This window comes from Sinohyriopsis cumingii, chromosome 6 (assembly GCF_028554795.1).
Source record: "Sinohyriopsis cumingii isolate HCF-2022 chromosome 6, ASM2855479v2, whole genome shotgun sequence".
Classification (NCBI taxonomy): Eukaryota; Metazoa; Mollusca; class Bivalvia; order Unionida; family Unionidae; genus Sinohyriopsis; species Sinohyriopsis cumingii.
Genome location: NC_142966.1, coordinates 3,048,897 through 3,073,187, shown reverse-complemented (window position 1 = coordinate 3,073,187; position 24,291 = coordinate 3,048,897). Strand labels below are relative to the sequence as shown.

At 33.5% G+C, this 24,291-nt stretch overlaps 1 protein-coding gene across 2 annotated transcripts in view; it reads left to right on the top strand.

Moving 5' to 3' along the window:
• Nucleotides 1-24,291, top strand: part of LOC149796281 (phosphopentomutase-like) — a 116,277-nt gene that overhangs the window by 80,008 nt on the left and 11,978 nt on the right. For both annotated transcript variants that reach the window (XR_016421653.1, XM_089960922.1), the window contains exons 14-17: nucleotides 195-288; nucleotides 3,645-3,774; nucleotides 8,020-8,122; nucleotides 20,928-21,014. Coding sequence is in view for 1 of the 2 variants with exons in the window: in XM_089960922.1 (XP_089817048.1) it covers nucleotides 195-288; nucleotides 3,645-3,774; nucleotides 8,020-8,122; nucleotides 20,928-21,014 (414 nt within the window). In the remaining variant the exon portion in view is untranslated. The remainder of the gene's footprint in view (nucleotides 1-194; nucleotides 289-3,644; nucleotides 3,775-8,019; nucleotides 8,123-20,927; nucleotides 21,015-24,291) is intronic.

The following is a 24,291-nucleotide window of genomic DNA, read 5'->3' as shown; positions in this document are numbered from 1 at the left end:
AGCCCCAGGACTCCAAGCATATGACTTGTTCTGTGTTAGCCTAGATCCATGTTCTTGTAGCCCCAGGACTCCAAGCATGAGATTTGTTCTGTGTAATCCCAGATCCAACATTCTTGTATCCCCTGGACTCCAAGCACAAGACTTTTATATTTTGGTACCTACAGATAACCTACTTCTGTCTGTATGTTTTTCAGGAGACTCTGACTGGATTCAAGTGGATGGGAAACAAAGCTGATCAGCTTAAACAGCAGCAAAAAACTGTTATCTTTGCTTTTGAGGAGGCCATAGGTAATTTAGTATAGTGGGTATTTTTAATGGGGCAAAACATTTTGTGATTTCATTTCTAAAATAGTGTATTTTGAATATAGGTAAGTTTTCTTTTAAAATTTGCAAAGTTGATGAGCTTATATTATACAAATGACAGCATTTATCTGTGTAATTTATTTTGAGACCTCTACATTGAAAAAATCCATCCACTGGTAAAATATCTACTTTTATCATAAATTCTGAATTTAGTTATTTTCACAGGTATCAAATTTCTTGGCTTGTGCAAGCAAGGGCATTTTCATTGCTACTTAAATCCTTGGATTTAAGAAAGGATCTTAACATTTCCCCATAATAATTGTTGAGGTGTCTTTATATTTGTGGTTTGTTGAAGTGTCCTAATTTTTGTGGTTTGTTGTGGTTTCTTTAAATTTGTGGTTTGTAGCAACTATAAATTCCATGGAAATTTAAACCCATCCAATTCAAAATACTGTATAATATTTAAAAGAATTAATTGTTATATACGTTTTGTTGAAGCATCTTGATGGTTTTATACAGCCTTTCTCACAAGATGCAACAAGAAACAAATGCAAGGATTCCTGTATCTTTAAAATTTATTAATTTTAACATTAATTTGAACACACCTGTAAATGTAAGATGATTTCTGATTGGTTGAATATCATAAGTTAATGTAAAATGCATGATATAGTCAGTTGGGACTTAGTTGAATATCAAATGTGAATGTAAAATCCAAGAAATAGTCTGTCTGGAAATGGTCAAATATCAGATGTGAATGTAAAATCCTAGATACTATATTTACCATATATATTAGGACACGATAAGTAATTATTTTTTTTTTTGTGCTCCAGAACTTATGCTGAATTTTCATTATACCTAGATCTTATGTCCCAAGACTTATGAAACAAAATAAATTGTGTTCATTTTTTGCACACACACCCAAACTGCATGTTACAGTAAAATAGATAAATAAAACATGATTTAATAATAAAATAAAGGAAACTAACCTTGTACTGTTATCATTTATTCACTTTTTTGTTTCTCTTGAGCAGTTTATTAAAGAAAAAAATATGTCCACAAACTGTAGCATATACATCTTTACTGTAGGATGTACCGCTTATGTTAGATAACATATGGCACATTTTTCATTGATAGGAATATAGGGATATAACTCATGTTTGGTTGTAATTTTATCAGGCAGAAAACTAGTGCCAATAGAAAAAACTAACTTTAGTCTTTGCAGTTTCCACAGCAGGAGATGTGTTGCCTCCAATGATAATTCTTCTTGGTGTGTGTGAGCTAAAAGATGTTCATGAATTAAAAGGATGGATTATATAAGTGCCCTAGAAGGGTTGGGTTAATGAGGTAATGCTGCAGTGGATTTAAAAGTTTTGTCTCAAGTGCATTTTCTGACATGTACTTTTCTAACAATTTTAAGGGTGTCCCACAACCTACAACTCGAAAAAAAATGGTGTGCCCCAGAACATACAATGTGCAAAATAATTACTTTAAAAATTAATTTATGGTGCCCCAAGAAATATGCTGTCCCAATATATATGATAAATATTGTACAGTTTTTTGGCACTTTAGTGTCATCATGATTCCCCCCTCTGATGATGTGCCATAGAGAATTACATTTTCTGCTATATTTAGACACCATTGTTAGGTTTTAGAATGAGGATAACAATCTTGTTTAGGATCAAGGTTACAGTCTCGGGTTCTAATGGGGAGATGTCTTGTGTTAGAATGGGGATGTCTTGTGTTAAAATGGTGATAAAACAGTTTTGTGTTAAGATGGGTATAACAGTCTTATGTTAGAATGGATACAAGTCTTGTGCTATTATGTGTGTAATAGTTTTGTGTTAGAATGGGGATAATTTTCGTGTTAGGATGGGGATATCAGTCATGTGTTAGAATGGGGATAACAGTTTTGTGTTAAGACGGGTATAACAGTCTTATTTTAGAATGGATATAAGTCTTTCACTATTATGTGTGTAACATTTTGTGTTAGAATGGGGATAACAGTCATGTGTTGGAATAAGATAATGGTCTTGTGTTACGATGGGGATAAGTTTCTTGTTGAAATGTTATAATAGAATATGAGTCTTGTGTTTGAGAATTTTGAGACATTAATTTAACTGTACCAAATATCATTTTGACTCTGCTTTTGGTAAAACTTGTTAAAGTCTTCAAATTTTTAAACACAGGATGTTTATCCTATAATTGCTATGATTTTAACCCCACAGAGAGAAATTATACCCATCATTCTTCTTTTTTTAATTGAATTTTAAAGAGATAAATTATTTCCAACATTCTTCATTTTTAATTGAATTTAAAGGAGAGATATTATACAAACAACCTTTTTTAATTCAGTTTAAAAGAGAAATCATACCCAAAATTCTTCTCTTTTTAATTCAATTTAAGAGAGAAATTATACCCAACATTCTTCATTTTTAATTAAATCTTAAAGAGAAATTAGACCCCACATTTTTCATTTTTAATTAAATTTTAAAGAGAAATGATACCCAACATTCTTCATTTTTAATTAAATCTAAAAGAGAAATTAGACCCTACATTCTTCATTTTTAATTAAATTTTAAAGAGAAATGATAACCACCATTCTTCATTTTTAATTAAATCTAAAAGAGAAATTAGACCCTACATTCTTCATTTTTAATTAAATTTTAAAGAGAAATGATAACCAACATTCTTCATTATTAATTAAATCTAAAAGAGAGAAATTATACTCCATGTTCTTGTTTAATTAATTATTGAAAGATGGTTTCAAGAAATCACTGAAATAATTCATTTCATTGTTAATCTTTATGTTGGAAACATTCTTTCATTGACTACACTTCCATAATATTAGAACAATGTTGTTGCAAAAGTTATGTCATTGTGACCCACATCTATATTTTCTGAGTGGCTTAGTGGTCTAAAGCACTCACTATTCTGGATCACTGCCATCTCACCTCTCTTTGTGTGGATTCGAATCTCAGGCTTGACTAACAGGGGTATGTGAGATAGTTTCCCAGTAGGTTCTTAAGGGTTGGTGGTTATTCTCAGGGTTTTCCTGGGTTCTTCCTCCACCATTTATACTGGCCACCATGTATAATGTGCTGAAAATGAGCATTAAACCCCACTGCCACCACCACAACAGCAAGATATTTTTCTGATGGTACTGCATTTGATACTTAGACTTTTCTCTGTCGCTTGATCATAGCTTAGTCTACAGTCATGTTCTAACTGGATATCATGTTTAAGCAAAAATGGTTCAATTTAATGCCATTTGAAAATCCTTAAAATATAAAACTCATGTCTTATTTTTGAAGCACATGAATAAATAATTTATGTTCTTGCAGGATTCATGTGTGGTACTGCAGTATTGGACAAGGATGGCATCAGTGCTGCGGCAGTTTGTGCAGAGATGACAGCCTATGTATATGCTCAAGGAAAGACTTTAGCACAAAAACTGGAGGACATTTATACTCAGTAAGTGGCTTTTCAAACCATGTTTTAGACCAGTATGAGAGAAAAATGTTTTTTTATTTTTCATAACTCGAAGTTAACAAAATAAAATAGTTTTCATTGACTCCACTTTTCATCTTTGTCATTATTTCAAAAATTACAGTTGTGACTAAGAGATTTGTTTTCTGCATCATACTTCCAGGTCATAAATACCATATGTAGGACTGGGACATATTTCATCACATTGTATTGTAGGACTGGGACATATTCCATTGCAGTATGTAGGACTGGGACATATTACATTGCATTGTATGTAGGACTGGGACTTATTATATTGCAGTATGTAGGACTGGGACTTATTACAGTGCATTGTATGTAGGACTGGGACATTTCATTGCATTGTATGTAGGACTGAAATATTACATTGCATTGTATGTAGGACTGGGACATATTTCATTGCATTTTATGTAGGACTGGGACATATTACATTGCATTGTATGTAGGACTGGAATATATTTCATTGCATTGTATGTAGGACTGAAACATATTACATTGCAGTATGTAGGACTGGGACATATTTCATTGCAGTCTATGTAGGACTGGGACATTTGATTGCAGTATGTAGGACTGACACGCATTGCAGTGTAGGTAGGACTGGGACATATTACATTGCAGTGTATGTAGGACTGGGACATATTACATTGCAGTCTATGTAGGACTGGGACATATTACATTGCATTGTATGTAGGACTGGAACATATTTCATTGCATTGTATGTAGGACTGACACATATTACATTGCAGTATGTATTACTGGGACATATTTCATTGCAGTCTATGTAGGACTGGGACATTTGATTGCAGTATGTAGGACTGACACATATTGCATTGCAGAGTATGTAGGACTGGGACATATTACATTGCAGTGTATGTAGGACTGGGACATATTACATTGCAGTCTATGTAGGACTGGGACATATTTCATTGCAGTCTATGTAGGACTGGGACATTTCATTGCAGTATGTAGGACTGACACATATTGCATTGCAGTGTATGTAGGACTTGGACATATTACATTGCAGTGTATGTAGGATTGTGACATATTACATTGCAGTCTATGTAGGACTGGGACATATTTCATTGCAGTCTATGTAGGACTGGGACATTTCATTGCAGTATGTAGGACTGACACATATTGCATTGCAGTGTATGTAGGACTGGGACATATTACATTGCAGTGTATGTAGGACTGGGACATATTACATTGCATTGTCTGTAGCACTGGGGAATATTACATTACAGTGTATGTAGCACTGGGACATACATAATTAGCATGTATATAGGACTAGCACATATTACATTACATAGTATGTAGGACTGAGACATATATACATAGGGGCCATCCATTTAGTGTGTACACATGGAGCAGGGTGACCCAAATGCATACACTTGCATATGGGGGAGTCTACTAATAATGTATGTATGCATAGAAAATGGAGGGGTGGGGTGAAACCTTGACAATAATTTGTCTCATACTTAACCTGTTTAAGTTAGTTCAGTCGGCGTTTGAATTTTAGCGGACACTAGACAAACTGTTTAAAGTTATGCAGCTTTTTACTTTGATGCAGCCAGACATTCAACTTTGGTGGACTATCTGTTTTATTAAGCACATTAATATTATTAATCCTTTATGGTTTCTGCGTGGATTAAATATAGGGCATTCTATAGAATTGGGGTGTGTGTCAAACGTATGTACGCAGGTGGGGGTATGTAAAAAGTATGCATGTGTGTAGGGAGGGGGGAGGGGTCAAGCTTTGCCAGATTTTTGTGTACATACTCAATGGATGGCTCCATATCAGTATATGTAGGACTAGCACATATTAAATTGCATATATACATATCATTGTATGTATGATTGGGACATATTACATTGCACTGCGTAGTTTTTATAACTGGGACATATATAGATATCAGTGTATGTAGGACTGGGACAGATATGCATATCAGTGTATATAGGACTGGGGCATATTACATTGCACTGTATGTAAGATTGGGGTATATATATATATATTGTAGTGTATTTAGGTCTGGGAGATATATACATTGCAGTGTATATAGGACTGGCACATATTACATTGCAGTATGCAGCCTAGTGGTTAGAGCATCCTCGTTGAATTGTGGAGTTCACAGGTTCAAACCCTGGCCAAGTCATACCAAAGACTTCTAAAAGTGGTACTAACAGCTGCCTTATGTATTACATTTCAGTGTATGGAGTACTGGGACATATTATATTGCAGTATATGGAGTATTGTGTCATCTTTCATTTCAGTGTATGGAGTACTGGGACATATTACATTGCACTGTCTGGATTACTGGGACATATTACATTGCATTGTATGTAGGACTGGGACATATTACATTGCACTGTATGTAGGACTGGGACATATTACATTGCAGTGTATATCAGCAAATATTTCTGAATACCAATACATTGAGGCTTTGTTTCCAAAATGTGTGTCATACTGGAGTATTCACTGCCTAATGAAATATTATTGGGAACAAATGTACAAGCTAATAAACTTTACCATTTAAATGGAATATTTTGTTTTAAACACTGGATTTGATTGTTCATAATAAGTGTGCAAAATACCTCTACAAACTTAATGTTACAATGACACTTTTCAGAGTCGTCAGCTCTGTGGACCCTGTATTAAACCTTATTGATCAGATGTTAACCTTTATGCTACAGGTGTTAACCCTTATAGAAAAGAGCCTAATTGTCTATTTTGGATTTCTGAACTAGCTTTTACCATAAGATGAATGTGTGCAGCATGCCACAGTAGGACACTACTATTAATCGTGGTTAGTAAACAATAGGAGGTAGAAAATAAAAACTGCATCAGTCTTTCTTCATTTTCGTATTGCATGTTGTTTATAGCCTAACAAGAAAGAAAACTCTAGACAGAATTTCTCATGATAACAGATAAATTATGATGACAAACTTGCTTGGAACCAAGTTGATCATTGTAATGAGAGTAGACTGATAATCATATTTTCGGTGATGAACAATAAATAGAATTTTTAATTCTGTAAACTAGATATGAAATTTACAAATTCTTTTATAATACAATATACCACTTTTTAATAATAATACAGTAAGGCACTATTTAATGATACAGTATGCCACTGTTTAATAATACATTATGCCACAATTTAATGTTACAGTATGCCACTGTTTAATGATACAGTATGCCACTTTTTAATAATGCAGTATGTCACTGTTTAATGATACATTATACCACTGTTTAATGATACAGTATGCCACTGTTTAATAATACAGTATGTCACTGTTTAATGATACAGTATGCCACTGTTCAATAATACAGTATGCCACTGTTTAATGACACAGTATGCCACTGTTTAATGATACATTATACCGCTGTTTAATGATACAGTATGCCACTATTTAATGATACATTATGTCGCTGTTTAATGATACAGTATGCCACTGTTCAGTAATACAGTATGCCACTGTTTAATGACACAGTATGTCACTGTTTAAGGATACATTATACCGCTGTTTAATGATACAATATGCCACTGTTTAATAATACAGTATGCCACTGTTTAATGATACATTATGCCGCTGTTTAGTGATACAGAATGCCTCAGTTTACTAATACATTAACTTTCCATTTAATAACACAGTATGCCTCTGTTTCATGATACAGTATGTCTCTATTTAATGATACAATATGCCTCTTTTTAATGATACAATATGCTTTGTTTAATAATACAATATGTTTCTGTTTCATGATTCTCTGTGTACAGTGTGACACTACTTTTGAAGACATGAGCACTTACAACAGATTCTCTGTATACAGTGTGATACTACTTTTGAAGACATTAACACTTACAAAAGGTTCTCATTGTACATGTGACACTACCTTCGAAGACATTAACACTTACAAAAGGTTCTCTGTGTACAGTATGACACTGCTTTTGAAGGCATGAACACTTATAAAAGATTTGCTGTGTACAGTGTGACTACTTTTGAAGACATAAACACTTACAAAAGGTTCTCTGTGTACATGTGACACTACCTTTGAAGATATGAAAACTTACAAAAGGTTCTCTGTGTACAGTGTGACACTTTTTTGAAGTTATGAACACTACCAAAGGATCCTCTGTGTTTTAGTGTGATACTATTGCGAATTTTTGTAGTGTCTTTTGTCACCAGTTTTAATGCATATCCATTATTTATCCATAGATATGGCTTCCACTTGTCAAGTAATTCCTACTTCATCTGCTACCAGCAGGAAATTATACATAAGATGTTTGATGAACTACGCAACTACGAAGAAACAAACAAGGTAAGGAAATCAAGACCTGCATGGGCAGACTTGTCAGACTAACAGAAATGTTCAAAGCTCTCAGTATAGGATAGGAAAATTCCACTCAAAGATCAGAAATTTGCATCAGACAGAATGGTTTGCCAAGTGTTAGACACAAGTATTTGTCCAATGCAGGAATTCTGATCATAAGGGTGGAATTTTCTCCATCAAAAACATTATCCAATCAAATTAACATTAAAAATTACTCTATACTATCTCTGTATCCATCCTTACTGAAAAATGAAAAACATTTTCCATCTGTATATCATGTAGCTAAAGGGACATACCTCTTACAGGTTAGCTCTCAAAGTTCCTATTATATGGTCACTGAAATTCTGGATTAAACCAGTTTAATTTTTTCACTTGCAACTGTGAACAGTTCGTCCATGAACCATTGCAATATCTATTTAAATTTGATAGCAAATCAAAATAATATTATTCTTAGTGTATACAACAGTTGCATTGTCCACTGTGAAATTATCCAAATGTTTGGATTTTTTATACCAATTATTTCTCATGTGATACTAATCAGTAACACTCAGATTTTCACAGGCACAATCGTATTGCACTATTAAATTTCATTTTTTTATGTACTTCTTAATTGAGCTGGGTAACACAAAAATATTTCTATTTCTGAACTTACTGCGATATGTACCAATTTAATTTTCTGGGGCAAGGGACCAGAATTCTTTTTATTATCATCTCTGTTTGCTGAAAAATATTTTGCTTGATTTATAGCACAATAAAAGTTATATCCATTACATTATTTTAATAGACTGAATTATATTGAGATAAATGAAAATATCCCAATTTAAAAAAATAATCAGCTCCCCCCCAAACAAAAAAGAAATTATATGGTCAGTACCTTATATTAGACAAATTTGCCATGTGAATTTTAATTGCTGTATAATTTGTGTTATAAAAACTGTAATTAAAGTGGGATGATGAAGTTTACACTATTACTGACACCATGTCTCCTAAAACTGTAACTAAAGTGGGATGTTTAAGTTACATTGTAGCTGACACCCTGTACAATAAATTGATGTTACAGGGATTGTTGATAACATTAGGAAGTATTGGCTTGTTTATAACATTAGGAAGTATTGGCTTGTGATAACATTAGAAAGTATTCGCTTGTGATAACATTAGGAAGTATTGGCATTGTTGATAACATTAGGAAGTATTGGCATTGTTGATAACATTAGGAAGTATTGGCATTGTTGATAACATTAGAAAGTATTGGCATTGTTGATAACATTAGGAAGTATTGGCTTGTTGATAACATTAGGAAGTATTGGCTTGTTGATAACATTAGAAAGTATTGGCATTGTTGATAACATTAGGAAGTATTGGCATTGTTGATAACATTAGAAAGTGTTGGCATTGTTGATAACATTAGAAATTATTGGCTTGTTGATAACATTAGAAAGTATTGACTTGTGGATAACATTAGAAAGTATTGACTTGTTGATAACATTAGGAAGTATTGGCTTGTTGATAACATTAGGAAGTATTGGCATTGTTGATAACATTAGGAAGTATTGGCATTGTTGATAACATTAGAAAGTATTGGCATTGTTGATAACATTAGAAATTATTGGCTTGTTGATAACATTAGGAAGTATTGGCTTGTTGATAACATTAGGAAGTATTGGCTTGTTGATAACATTAGAAAGTATTGGCATTGTTGATAACATTAGGAAGTATTGGCATTGTTGATAACATTAGAAAGTATTGGCATTGTTGATAACATTAGAAAGTATTGGCATTGTTGATAACATTAGAAATTATTGGCTTGTTGATAACATTAGAAAGTATTGACTTGTGGATAACATTAGAAAATATTGGCATTGTTGATAACATTAGGAAGTATTGGCTTGTTGATAACATTAGGAAGTATTGGCTTGTTGATAACATTAGGAAGTATTGGCTTGTTGATAACATTAGGAAGTATTGGCTTGTTGATGACATTAGAAAGTATTGGCATTGTTGATAACATTAGAAAGTATTGGCATTGTTGATAACATTAGGAAGTATTGGCTTGTTGATAACATTAGGAAGTATTGGCTTGTTGATAACATTAGGAAGTATTGGCTTGTTGATAACATTAGGAAGTATTGGCTTGTTGATAACATTAGGAAGTATTGGCATTGTTGATAACATTAGGAAGTATTGGCTTGTTGATAACATTAGGAAGTATTGGCTTGTTGATAACATAGGAAGTATTGGCATTGTTGATAACATTAGGAAGTATTGGCATTGTTGATAACATTAGGAAGTATTCGCATTGTTGATAACATTAGGAAGTATTGGCATTGTTGATAACATTAGGAAGTATTGGCATTGTTGATAACATTAGGAAGTATTGGCATTGTTGATAACATTAGGAAGTATTGGCTTGTTGATAACATTAGGAAGTATTGGCTTGTTGATAACATTAGGAAGTATTGGCATTGTTGATAACATTAGGAAGTATTGGCTTGTTGATAACATTAGGAAGTATTGGCTTGTTGATAACATTAGGAAGTATTGGCTTGTTGATAACATTAGGAAGTATTGGCTTGTTGATAACATTAGGAAGTATTGGCATTGTTGATAACATTAGGAAGTATTGGCTTGTTGATAACATTAGGAAGTATTGGCTTGTTGATAACATTAGGAAGTATTGGCTTGTTGATAACATTAGGAAGTATTGGCTTGTTGATAACATTAGGAAGTATTGGCATTGTTGATAACATAGGAAGTATTGGCATTGTTGATAACATTAGGAAGTATTGGCATTGTTGATAACATTAGAAAGTATTGGCATTGTTGATAACATTAGAAATTATTGGCTTGTTGATAACATTAGGAAGTATTGGCATTGTTGATAACATAGGAAGTATTGGCTTGTTGATAACATTAGGAAGTATTGGCATTGTTGATAACATTAGGAAGTATTGGCTTGTTGATAACATTAGAAAGTATTGGCATTGTTGATAACATTAGAAATTATTGGCTTGTTGATAACATTAGGAAGTATTGGCATTGTTGATAACATAGGAAGTATTGGCATTGTTGATAACATAGGAAGTATGGGCATTGTTGATAACATTAGGAAGTATTGGCATTGTTGATAACATTAGGAAGTATTGGCTTGTGATAACATTAGGAAGTATTGGCATTGTTGATAACATAGGAAGTATTGGCTTGTTGATAACATTAGGAAGTATTGGCATTGTTGATAACATAGGAAGTATGGACATTGTTGATAACATTAGGAAGTATTGGCATTGTTGATAACATTAGGAAGTATTGGCTTGTGATAACATAGGAAGTATTGGCATTGTTGATAACATAGGAAGTATGGGCATTGTTGATAACATTAGGAAGTATTGGCATTGTTGATAACATTAGGAAGTATTGGCTTGTGATAACATAGGAAGTATTGTCATTGTTGATAACATTAGGAAGTATTGGCTTGTTGATAACATTAGAAAGTATTGACTTGTGGATAACATTAGAAAATATTGTCATTGTTGATAACATTAGGAAGTATTGGCATTGTTGATAACATTAGGAAGTATTGGCTTGTTGATAACATTAGAAAGTATTGACTTGTGGATAACATTAGAAAATATTGTCATTGTTGATAACATTAGGAAGTATTGGCATTGTTGATAACATTAGGAAGTATTGGCTTGTTGATAACATTAGAAAGTATTGACTTGTGGATAACATTAGAAAATATTGGCATTGTTGATAACATTAGGAAGTATTGGCTTGTGATAATATTAGGAAGTATTCGCTTGTGATAACATAGGAAGTATTGGCATTGTTGATAACATTAGAAAGTATTGTCATTGTTGATAACATTAGGAAGTATTGGCTTGTTGATAACATTAGGAAGTATTGGCATTGTTGATAACATTAGGAAGTATTGGCTTGTTGATAACATTAGGAAGTATTGGCTTGTTGATAACATTAGGAAGTATTGGCTTGTTGATAACATTAGGAAGTATTGGCATTGTTGATAACATTAGGAAGTATTGGCATTGTTGATAACATTAGGAAGTATTGGCTTGTTGATAACATTAGGAAGTATTGGCTTGTTGATAACATTAGGAAGTATTGGCTTGTTGATAACATTAGGAAGTATTGGCATTGTTGATAACATTAGGAAGTATTGGCATTGTTGATAACATTAGGAAGTATTGGCTTGTTGATAACATTAGGAAGTATTGGTTTGTTGATAACATTAGGAAGTATTGGCTTGTTGATAACATTAGGAAGTATTGGCATTGTTGATAACATTAGGAAGTATTGGCTTGTTGATAACATTAGGAAGTATTGGCATTGTTGATAACATTAGGAAGTATTGGCTTGTTGATAACATTAGGAAGTATTTTCTTGTTGATAACATAGGAAGTATTGGCATTGTTGATAACATTAGGAAGTATTGGCTTGTTGATAACATTAGGAAGTATTGGCATTGTTGATAACATTAGAAAGTATTGGCATTTTTGATAACATTAGGAAGTATTGGCTTCTTGATAACATTAGGAAGTATTGGCTTGTGATAACATTAGGAAGTATTGGCTTGTTGATAACATTAGGAAGTATTGGCATTGTTGATAACATTAGGAAGTATTGGCATTGTTGATAACATTAGGAAGTATTGGCTTGTTGATAACATTAAAAAGTATTGGCTTGTGATAACATTAGGAAGTATTGGCTTGTTGATAACATTAGGAAGTATTGGCATTGTTGATAACATTAGGAAGTATTGGCATTGTTGATAACATTAGGAAGTATTGGCTTGTTGATAACATTAGGAAGTATTGGCTTGTTGATAACATTAGGAAGTATTGGCTTGTTGATAACATTAGGAAGTATTGGCATTGTTGATAACATAGGAAGTATTGGCTTGTTGATAACATTAGAAAGTATTGACATTGTTGATAACATTAGGAAGTATTGGCTTGTTGATAACATTAGAAAGTATTGACTTGTGGATAACATTAGAAAATATTGTCATTGTTGATAACATTAGGAAGTATTGGCATTGTTGATAACATTAGGAAGTATTGGCTTGTTGATAACATTAGAAAGTATTGACTTGTGGATAACATTAGAAAATATTGTCATTGTTGATAACATTAGGAAGTATTGGCATTGTTGATAACATTAGGAAGTATTGACTTGTGGATAACATTAGAAAATATTGGCATTGTTGATAACATTAGGAAGTATTGGCTTGTGATAATATTAGGAAGTATTCGCTTGTGATAACAGGAAGTATTGGCATTGTTGATAACATTAGAAAGTATTGTCATTGTTGATAACATTAGGAAGTATTGGCTTGTTGATAACATTAGGAAGTATTGGCATTGTTGATAACATTAGAAAGTATTGGCATTGTTGATAACATTAGGAAGTATTGGCTTCTTGATAACATTAGGAAGTATTGGCTTGTGATAACATTAGGAAGTATTGGCTTGTTGATAACATTAGGAAGTATTGGCATTGTTGATAACATTAGGAAGTATTGGCATTGTTGATAACATTAGGAAGTATTGGCTTGTTGATAACATTAGGAAGTATTGGCTTGTTGATAACATTAGGAAGTATTGGCATTGTTGATAACATTAGGAAGTATTGGCATTGTTGATAACATTAGGAAGGATTGGCATTGTTGATAACATTAGGAAGTATTGGCTTGTTGATAACATTAGGAAGTATTGGCTTGTTGATAACATTAGGAAGTATTGGCATTGTTGATAACATTATAAAGTATTGGCTTGTTGATAACATTAGGAAGTATTGGCTTGTTGATAACATTATAAAGTATTGGCTTGTTGATAACATTAGAAAGTATTGACTTGTTGATAACATTAGGAAGTATTGGCTTGTTGATAACATTAAAAAGTATTGGCATTGTTGATAACATTAGGAAGTATTGGCTTGTGATAATATTAGGAAGTATTCGCTTGTGATAACATAGGAAGTATTGGCGTTGTTGATAACATTAGAAAGTATTGTCATTGTTGATAACATTAGGAAGTATTGGCTTGTTGATAACATTAGAAAGTATTGACTTGTGGATAACATTAGGAAGTATTGGTTTGTTGATAACATTAGGAAGTATTGGCTTGTTGATAACATTAAAAAGTATTGGCTTGTTGATAACATTAGGAAGTATTGGCTTGTTGATAACATTAAAAAGTATTGGCATTGTTGATAACATTAGAAATTATTGGCATTGTTGATAACATTAGAAAGTATTGGCTTGGTGATAACATTAGGAAGTATTGGCTTGTGATAACATTAGGAAGTATTGGCTTGTTGACAACATAGGAAGTATTGGCTTGTGATAACATTAGGAAGTATGGGCATTGTTGATAACATTAGGAAGTATTGGCATTGTTGATAACATTAAAAAGTATTGGCATTGTTGATAACATTAAAAAGTATTGGCTTGTTGATAACATTAGAAAGTATTGGCATTGTTGATAACATTAGAAAGTATTGGCTTGTGATAACATTAGGAAGTATTGGCTTGTTGATAACATTAGAAAGTATTGGCTTGTTGATAACATTAGGAAGTATTGGCTTGTTGATAACATTAGGAAGTATTGGCTTGTTGATAACTTTAGGAAGTATTGGCTTGTTGATAACATTAGGAAGTATTGGCATTGTTGATAACATAGGAAGTATTGGCGTTGTTGATAACATTAGAAAGTATTGGCTTGTTGATAACATTAGAAAGTATTGACTTGTGGATAACATTAGAAAATATTGTCATTGTTGATAACATTAGGAAGTATTGGCATTGTTGATAACATTAGGAAGTATTGGCTTGTTGATAACATTAGAAAGTATTGACTTGTGGATAGCATTAGAAAATATTGTCATTGTTGATAACATTAGGAAGTATTGGCATTGTTGATAACATTAGGAAGTATTGCCTTGTTGATAACATTAGAAAGTATTGACTTGTGGATAACATTAGAAAATATTGGCATTGTTGATAACATTAGGAAGTATTGGCTTGTGATAATATTAGGAAGTATTCGCTTGTGATAACATAGGAAGTATTGGCGTTGTTGATAACATTAGAAAGTATTGTCATTGTTGATAACATTAGGAAGTATTGGCTTGTTGATAACATTAGGAAGTATTGGCATTGTTGATAACATTAGAAAGTATTGACTTGTGGATAACATTAGAAAATATTGTCATTGTTGATAACATTAGGAAGTATTGGCATTGTTGATAACATTAGGAAGTATTGGCTTGTTGATAACATTAGAAAGTATTGACTTGTGGATAACATTAGAAAATATTGTCATTGTTGATAACATTAGGAAGTATTGGCATTGTTGATAACATTAGGAAGTATTGGCTTTTGATAACTTTAGGAAGTATTGGCTTGTTGATAACATTAGGAAGTATTGGCTTGTTGATAACATTAGGAAGTATTGGCATTGTTGATAACATTAGAAAGTATTGACTTGTGGATAACATTAGAAAATATTGTCATTGTTGATAACATTAGGAAGTATTGGCATTGTTGATAACATTAGAAAGTATTGGCATTGTTGATAACATTAGGAAGTATTGGCTTGTTGATAACATTAGGAAGTATTGGCATTGTTGATAACATTAGAAAGTATTGGCATTGTTGATAACATTAGGAAGTATTGGCTTCTTGATAACATTAGGAAGTATTGGCTTGTGATAACATTAGGAAGTATTGGCTTGTTGATAACATTAGAAAGTATTGGCATTGTTGATAACATTAGGAAGTATTGGCATTGTTGATAACATTAGGAAGTATTGGCATTGTTGATAACATTAGAAAGTATTGGCATTGTTGATAACATTAGGAAGTATTGGCTTGTTGATAACATTAGAAAGTATTGGTATTGTTGATAACATTAGGAACTATTGGCAATAAACAACTGGTCTCATGAAAACCTCAGGATGACAAGGGAATACTTAACACTTTAATATACACCTACAAATAACTTTAAAACATTCATTTCTTCTCCTCATTTAACTGAAACTTTTCCAGAAGTTGGATTAGGCTTGAATATCTTTCACAACATCCCTTTCAACTTTCATGAAGATGTACATGACACATGTCATACATGTGACTCAAGGTTTATAAACATAATTGTATTTGTTAAAGTCCAAATCAATTTCTGATAAATACATCTATTTTGTAAAAATGTTATAAATTTTGGAATTATTTTTCCAATGAAAAGAAAAAGATACTTTAAATGTAATTAATTTTGTATCAAGTTTGCTCTGGAATTTTTGTACATTTCTTACTGACAAACTACCAGAGTATACCAATACAGTGAAAAAGTACCATGGTACATACCATTGGAAGAAAATGCTGGGGTAAACCAATATACTGGTAATGCTACACAACTCTGCTTAGGTTGTCTTAATAATGTGAGTTTGCCAGTTTCAACAATTTGTATATTTGTTGTATGCACTTGTTTGATTTTTATTTTCTCTTTCATTAAATGTCAGCCAATTGCAAGAAGTGCAGATGTTTTCAAGTAATGGAGGTCAACCATAAAATGTGCCTGTCCTGCAAAAACTTCTTTTCCTCACACGCATGTAGCACATGTACCATATGGACAGAAAACATTTGGTCCATATTAGTAAAAAGTTTGCAATCCTGAACCAGTTTTATGGGGGATTTTGAGATGCTGATTCACTCCCACATAGATACCAGAAAATGCTGTTATGGAGATGATCCATTTGACACTATGGAAACCATTTCCACTCAAGATATATTGGAATCACAGTCAGTGTCATCTAAAACTGTAAATGAGTGAGTTGGATGAAACTAGGACTATTGGACTTTGCCAGCCAGTCCAGCCTGAAAGTTATAGTTTTCTATATGCTGTACCAGCTGCCATCCAAACAGTCCAGCCTGGAAGTTATAGTTTTCTATATGCTGTACCAGCTGCCATCCAAACAGTCCAGCCTGGAAGTTATAGTTTTCTATATGCTATACCAGCTGCCATCCAAACAGTCCAGCCTGGAAGTTATAGTTTTCTATATGCTATACCAGCTGCCATCCAAACAGTCCAGCCTGAAAGTTATAGTTTTCTATATGCTGTACCAGCTGCCATCCAAACAGTCCAGCCTGAAAGTTATAGTTTTCTATATGCTGTACCAGCTGCCATCCAAACAGTCCAGCCTGAAAGTTATAGTTTTCTATATGCTGTACCAGCTGCCATCCAAACAGTCCAGCCTGAAAGTTATAGTTTTCTGTATGCTGTACCAGCTGCCATCCAAACAGTCCAGCCTGGAAGTTATAGTTTTCTTTATGCTGTACCAGCTGCCATCCAAACAGTCCAGCCTGAAAGTTATAGTTTTCTGTATGCTATGCCAGCTGCCATCCAAACAGTCAAATCATTGTATCGGTGGCCATGAATTTGGCTGGCTGACCACATATCTCAACACTTCCTACAGCAGTGGTGTCTGCTCCCAGCAGACCATCCTCCTGACCAACCAGACTGAACTGAACATATCTATGATACCAGTGCATGACAAACTGGCAGTATATGGTCTGACCCATCTGACTATATCAAACTAGTTTTCCCGAGCTGGACCACACTCCATGCTGGATATGACTTTGCTTGCACTATTTGCATATCTGACAGAGCATTAGAATGCTATACTGCTAGTCACACAGCATACAGGTGAAGAAAAATCCCCCAGTCACCAAAAGGGGGCTACACAGACATGCCTGAACACTCAGATTCAGCCATGGAAAGGACAGAATTAGTTTTTATGTGGAAAGTGAAGAGATATTTGCATCATTGTAATTCTGTCCTCCAACATCAGTTAATCCTATGTACAAAGTCTAGGCCTGTTTGTTTGTGGATGATGAACATTCAGCCTTCAGAATTTCACCACAATTGTCAAAGATTGCAGCAATTATCAGGCCTGTTTGTTTGTGGAATAATAATAATAGTAATAATAATAATAATAATGCACATTATATGAAGATAGCAATAGTTACTGTTTATTTTAACATGTTTAGTATTAAAATACAAAATTCCATTCCATTCAGCCTTCAGAATTTCACCACAATTGTCAAAGATTGCAGCAATTATCAGGCATATCTTAGATAAAATTGTGACCCTTGTTACTTGAGAGTCTCTTTTTGGTGAGCCATTTGGCTGATATTGTATACTGGTGTTTATTACTTGGACATATATCACCTAGACATTTGATACTACTGCTTTCAGCATGTCTCCTCCACTCTGTCATAAAATAAACAAACTAGTGCTTAAAACCACATCAGAGTTTCTCAGGAACTGTCAGCTTCCTCATTACTCAACCTGACTTCTTTGGCAATGTTTCATCTAACCATGAAGGCCAAAAGTGAACATGCCTTTTATTCGGTATGCCATATCACCAGGGTAATCAATAGGGCTGCCCATCACATGATGCCAAAACCCCTAAAGGACCCTTCTAAACTGGCCTTGATAACTAGATAGGTAATCCTGCAATTTTCTTCTATGAAACCCCATACTGCCTCCCTTTCAGTTCTCCCTTCTGTTCAGGTGATGAACTGAGGAGGTGAGAAATCAGGCAGCACAGCTATCCATACAAACCCCCTATTGCATCATGACCAAAGAAGAGCTGATTGACAACAGAAAGATCACAGAGGTAATTCTTAACAAGAATGGCAGCCATTTTGTGGCCAAGTGAGTTTTAAGCAGCCAGACTCCATCTGTTTTGCCAGACTTGAGTTCGCCTGTTTCTAAAAAATGACAGTGGTGATCCAAGTCATTTAGAGGGGCTGTGGATCTTGTTTATGCAGTCCCCTCTATTTCAATTGATAATTGCAAATGGACAATGGTCTTGAAGAGGATTTCACATTTTGTGCTTATTGAAATGTGAGATTAAAGAGATTCGCGGTGGAGGCCGAGGAATCACCTTAAATCCTGGCAACTCTCTTACTGATTCAGGAGATTTCATAGTCAAAGCAAGGGCAACTGACCAGTTGTCAGTCTCAACACATCTGTCTCTGTATCTTGGTCCACTGACCAATCTCATTTGGGTCTCTGTATTAGTCATTAACTAAATGCACCAGTAGAGTTCATCTGAACTGAAAACAGCATACTGTCAAATCTGGCTAACAAGTCTGCTTAAATACCTTTTAAAGTAGTGAATGGGATATTTCACATTTCTTTGATGCATTTATTTCAAAAGTTTGTATGTTTAAATTTAGCAATTATAGTTAAAATTTACAAAATAAAGATCGTTGATTTTGAAAAAGGATTGATAGCAAGAAGATACAATCAGAACAAGGTTACAGCAAGAAGATACAATCAGAAGAAGAAAATTATACAAAGGGATTAATCTCCTATGTGGGAATGAAATTAGAATCTGAAAAGCAATGCTTGGGTTTTCAAAGTTTTCTTTAGTACACATATACACACTTATTTTTGCTATGGAAACAACTGAAGGGCTATGTTTGCTTTTATATATATATATATATATATATATATATATATATATATATATATATATATATGTGTATTTGTCAAATGTGTATTCAGATATTTTGTATGTTGTACTTGTTGGACACTTAGATAGTATTGACCATTTAACATCTACAGTTTCAACTGTTTTTCATAGTAATGGTCAGTAGTTTCTAAACATTTCCTATTGAATGGTAATTAGATATAATTTAACTTTGTATTTTAATTTTTTAAAAACATCATTATTAGCATGGTTGGTTGACACTTGAGGATCTTTAACAGATTGCACTCAGTGACCTTAATTTCAGCCCTGTAATCATTTAACATAGAAATCTATTTATAATTTAGTGCTGTATTTTAGGCTTCATCATTTAACATACATCTGTGTTTTGAGTGCTGTAATTTAGGCTTTGTCATTTAACATACAGATCTGTGTTTCCAGTGCTGTAATTTAGGCTTTGTCATTTAACATCCAGATCTGTGTTTCCAGTGCTGTAATTTAGGGTTTTTCATTTATCATACAGATCTGTGTTTTCAGTGCTGTAATTTAGGCTTTGTCATTTATCATACAGATCTGTGTTTCCAGTGCTGTAATTTAGGCTTTGTCATTTATCATACAGATCTGTGTTTCCAGTGCTGTAATTTAGGGTTTTTCATTTATCATACAGATCTGTGTTTCCAGTGCTGTAATTTAGGGTTTATCATTTATCATACAGATCTATGTTTCCAGTGCTGTAATTTAGGGTTTTTCATTTATCGTACAGATCTATGTTTCCAGTGCTGTAATTTAGGCTTTGTCATTTAACATACAGATCTGTGTTTCCAGTGCTGTAATTTAGGCTTTGTCATTTATCATACAGATCTGTGTTTCCAGTGCTGTAATTTAGGGTTTTTCATTTATCGTACAGATCTGTGTTTCCAGTGCTGTAATTTAGGGTTTTTCATTTATCATACAGATCTATGTTTCCAGTGCTGTAATTTAGGCTTTGTCATTTATCATACAGATCTATGTTTCCAGTGCTGTAATTTAGGCTTTGTCATTTATCATACAGATCTGTGTTTCCAGTGCTGTAATTTAGGCTTTGTCATTTAACATACAGATCTGTGTTTCCAGTGCTGTAATTTAGGCTTTGTCATTTAACATCCAGATCTGTGTTTCCAGTGCTGTAATTTAGGGTTTTTCATTTATCATACAGATCTATGTTTCCAGTGCTGTAATTTAGGCTTTGTCATTTATCATACAGATCTGTTTATGTGTGGTTGTTCTACTTATTCATGTTCAGTACCCTGAGACCTGTGGACCCTACAAGATCAAGTATGTTCGTGATCTGACTGTAGGATATGACAACAGCCAGCCAGGCAATAAGCCAGTAAGTGTTCATAATTTTATCTTGGTTCCTTTTTTTTTTAAAAAGTTCTTCAACTTGAATATAAAAATACTTTAATTCAGTGAAAATTCACAATATTTAACACTCTTTCTCACCCCCACCCACCCCACCCCACCCCAAATACTTGGTTATATGATTTGTAAGATGATTGTTAATTAAATTCAACTGAAAATATTAGCTTTATTACAAATTATCAGCTCGAATGCGGGAGGTCGTGGGTTTGATCCCCGGCCGAGTCATACCAAAGACTTACAAAAAATGGTACTAACAGCTGCCTCGCTTGGCGCTCAGCATTAAGAGGTTAGTGTTAGGACTGGTCGGCCTGGTGTCAGAATAATGTGACTGGGTGGGACATCATGCTATATGTCTGCAGCATGATGCCCCAGTGCTAGACATCACTATAAACTGCCACATTGCAGACATCGTAGCGATATGACTGAAAAATTGTTAAAGCTACGTTAAAAATCCAAATCACATCACATCACAAATTATCAGTGTATATAAAAATGCTTAAAATATCACAGGATGGGAGTGGTTTAATATATTTTTATTATTCAGGTAGCGGTAATATTGTAGACTATTTAACTTAAATAGCTAATGTTGTAGACTGTTTAACTTAAATAGCTATGTTGTTGACTATTCAAGTCAAATAGCTAATGATGTACACTGTTTAACACAAATAGCTAATGTTATGGATTATTTAACTGAACTATGTAAACTGTTGACTCAAATAGCTAATGTTGTAGACTATTTTACTCAAATAGCTGATTTTTTACTATTTTACTCAATTTGGTATTGTTGTAGACTATAAAGGCTAATGGTGTAGACTAAGTCAAATAGCTATGTTATAGACTATTTAACTCAAGTAGCTGTTTTTTTACTATTTTACTCCAGTATTGTTGTAGACTATAAAGGCTAATGGTGTAGACTAAGTCAAATAGCTATGTTATAGACTATTTAACTCAAGTAGCTGTTTTTTTACTATTTTACTACAGTATTGTTGTAGACTATAAAGGCTAATGGTGTAGACTAAGTCAAATAGCTATGTTATAGACTATTTAACTTGAATAGCTAATGTTTTAGGGTATTTTACTCCAATAGCTGTTTTTTACTATTTTACTCCAGTATTGTTGTAGACTATAATGGCTAATGGTATAGACTAAGTCAAATAGCTGTGTTATAGACTATTTACAAGGTTCCCACGCTATCAGGAAAAAGTCGGGAGAAATGATCAATTTTTCCTAACTGTGAAAAGTCCTTGAATTTTGTAAATATTGATGAAAGTCAGGAAAACCCTGGGAGTTTTCCGCCACCACTTGTCACCCAAAACAGTCATGTAATTGAGTTATAACTAAACTGATAGTGAGTTAAATTTATTGGGTTCTAACCAGAATATTTGGAGCATGCAGTATGGATCATTTGGGTGCTTGCAATAAATATACATGCTGAATCAGTCAAAACACTCAGTGGATTAGATTTGTCTAGTAGACTTATTTTCACAGTCAGCTCAATATCTGTATCTTTCCTTACATGGAAGGTATCGAAACCAGTTTAGCATCACAATATGGTGGTGGCAAAGCATTGCTGCTTAATGGATGGCCAAGCAAACTTAAACATTGCTAAATCAAGTCATACATGCATGAAATTGATATGAAAATTATTTTCTCAGAAATTTCAAGTATTAAAATCATTATGTCGTTAATCTGTTGAAAGACAAGATAAAACTATTGCGTTGATGAAATGTGACCTGGTACTCGCAATTTGCAATGCTAGTCACATGAGTATGCGAATCTCACTACACACATTTTCAAGAGTTGTATAAAAAGAAGAAAAACATTAAATGAAAGTTGTATAGTGGTCGTAATAAAAATAAAAAAACGAAAGAACACAAAATTCCCCATATTTATTCAGAAAACTTCTGGAGTTTTGTTGTGTCATGTGACTACCATGTTAACATGTGCTCTCTGCTTGATGACTCAGACTGGCCAGATTGCTGCGACAGAGACAAGCTTCTTGTCGTTGTTCTTGAAATAAATATGTTGCAGACATGATTTTTCTCAGTTTTAAAGTGGAATTCTGCTTTTCTCCTGACTTGAACCTGATCATTCCAAATATTAGTAAGCACACAACTCTCATAAAGAGTATTCTGATTGGTCAAAGGTTAAAATTTATCCAATGAATCTTTGTGTAATGGAAACTGATGGCAATGGAAAGAAGAAGCATGCTTGTAAAACATGGCATCCTGAGTTGTTGAGAGAGAGCATAACACAAAATGTTTAATAAAGGTATTAAAAAACATACGGAAATGGAAATGGCTTGAGCGAAAAGTTGACAGAAATTTACTTGGTCAGTTTAAAAGAAAACTGAACGCTAGAGGACTGGCATTTTGTGACCTCTGCAAGAAAGATCTGAATTATGGTAATTACAGTTGGAAGAGTTTGGAACAGCACCTACAAAAGAAGCTGCATACAGAAAAATCGAAGCTCAGAAGGTATCTGGAAAAAGTGCAGTTAATTACTATAATAAGAATGATTTGCATGAGAGAACAGATGTAGCCCTGTCAGAATATGAGCACTGCATGTAGCCAATACAAGCACCAGCTTGAAAGAAAAAAGGCTTACATTGAGAAGGAAAAGAAACGATTGCACATTGAGTCAAAAAAGTCAATGGTGACAAAAGGAAGGCTAAAGAAATATTTGCCAGAGCCGCAAAAAGAGCTCAACTGACATATCAGCAGGTTGGAGAAAAAGACAAGTGAACGTGTGGGATTTTTTGTATATAGTTTTGTATATAGTTCATGTACTTGGGTGTTTATTTTACAGATTTGTTACGAAAATAGAGAAGTATAATACATTTGATGCAAAAATTGACAAATTATTGTGACTTAATTATGATGTGAACACTGACATGCACATGAAATAACTTTGACATCAATAGTATTAGAGAACAAATTCATGTGACTATAAATATTGTGAAGTTATAACATTTTTGGTAAGTTTATTAGTTTTTCAAAATGATTATTTTGGTTTATTTTATTATCATAAGTTGCAACAGGAGCAGTTTTTATGAGTGTAAAATGCATTTTTGGCCAGGGGCAGTCATGCACTGACCCCCTGGATCAGAGGCTCAGCCTCTCGAGACCCCGTTTGGGGGACTTCCTAACCCCTTCAGATTTTTTCAGCATTTTTTATGGAAGACCAAAATCATGTCTGATGTTGAGAACTATATATTCTTTCTGGTTTTTACAAAAGGTATCTGA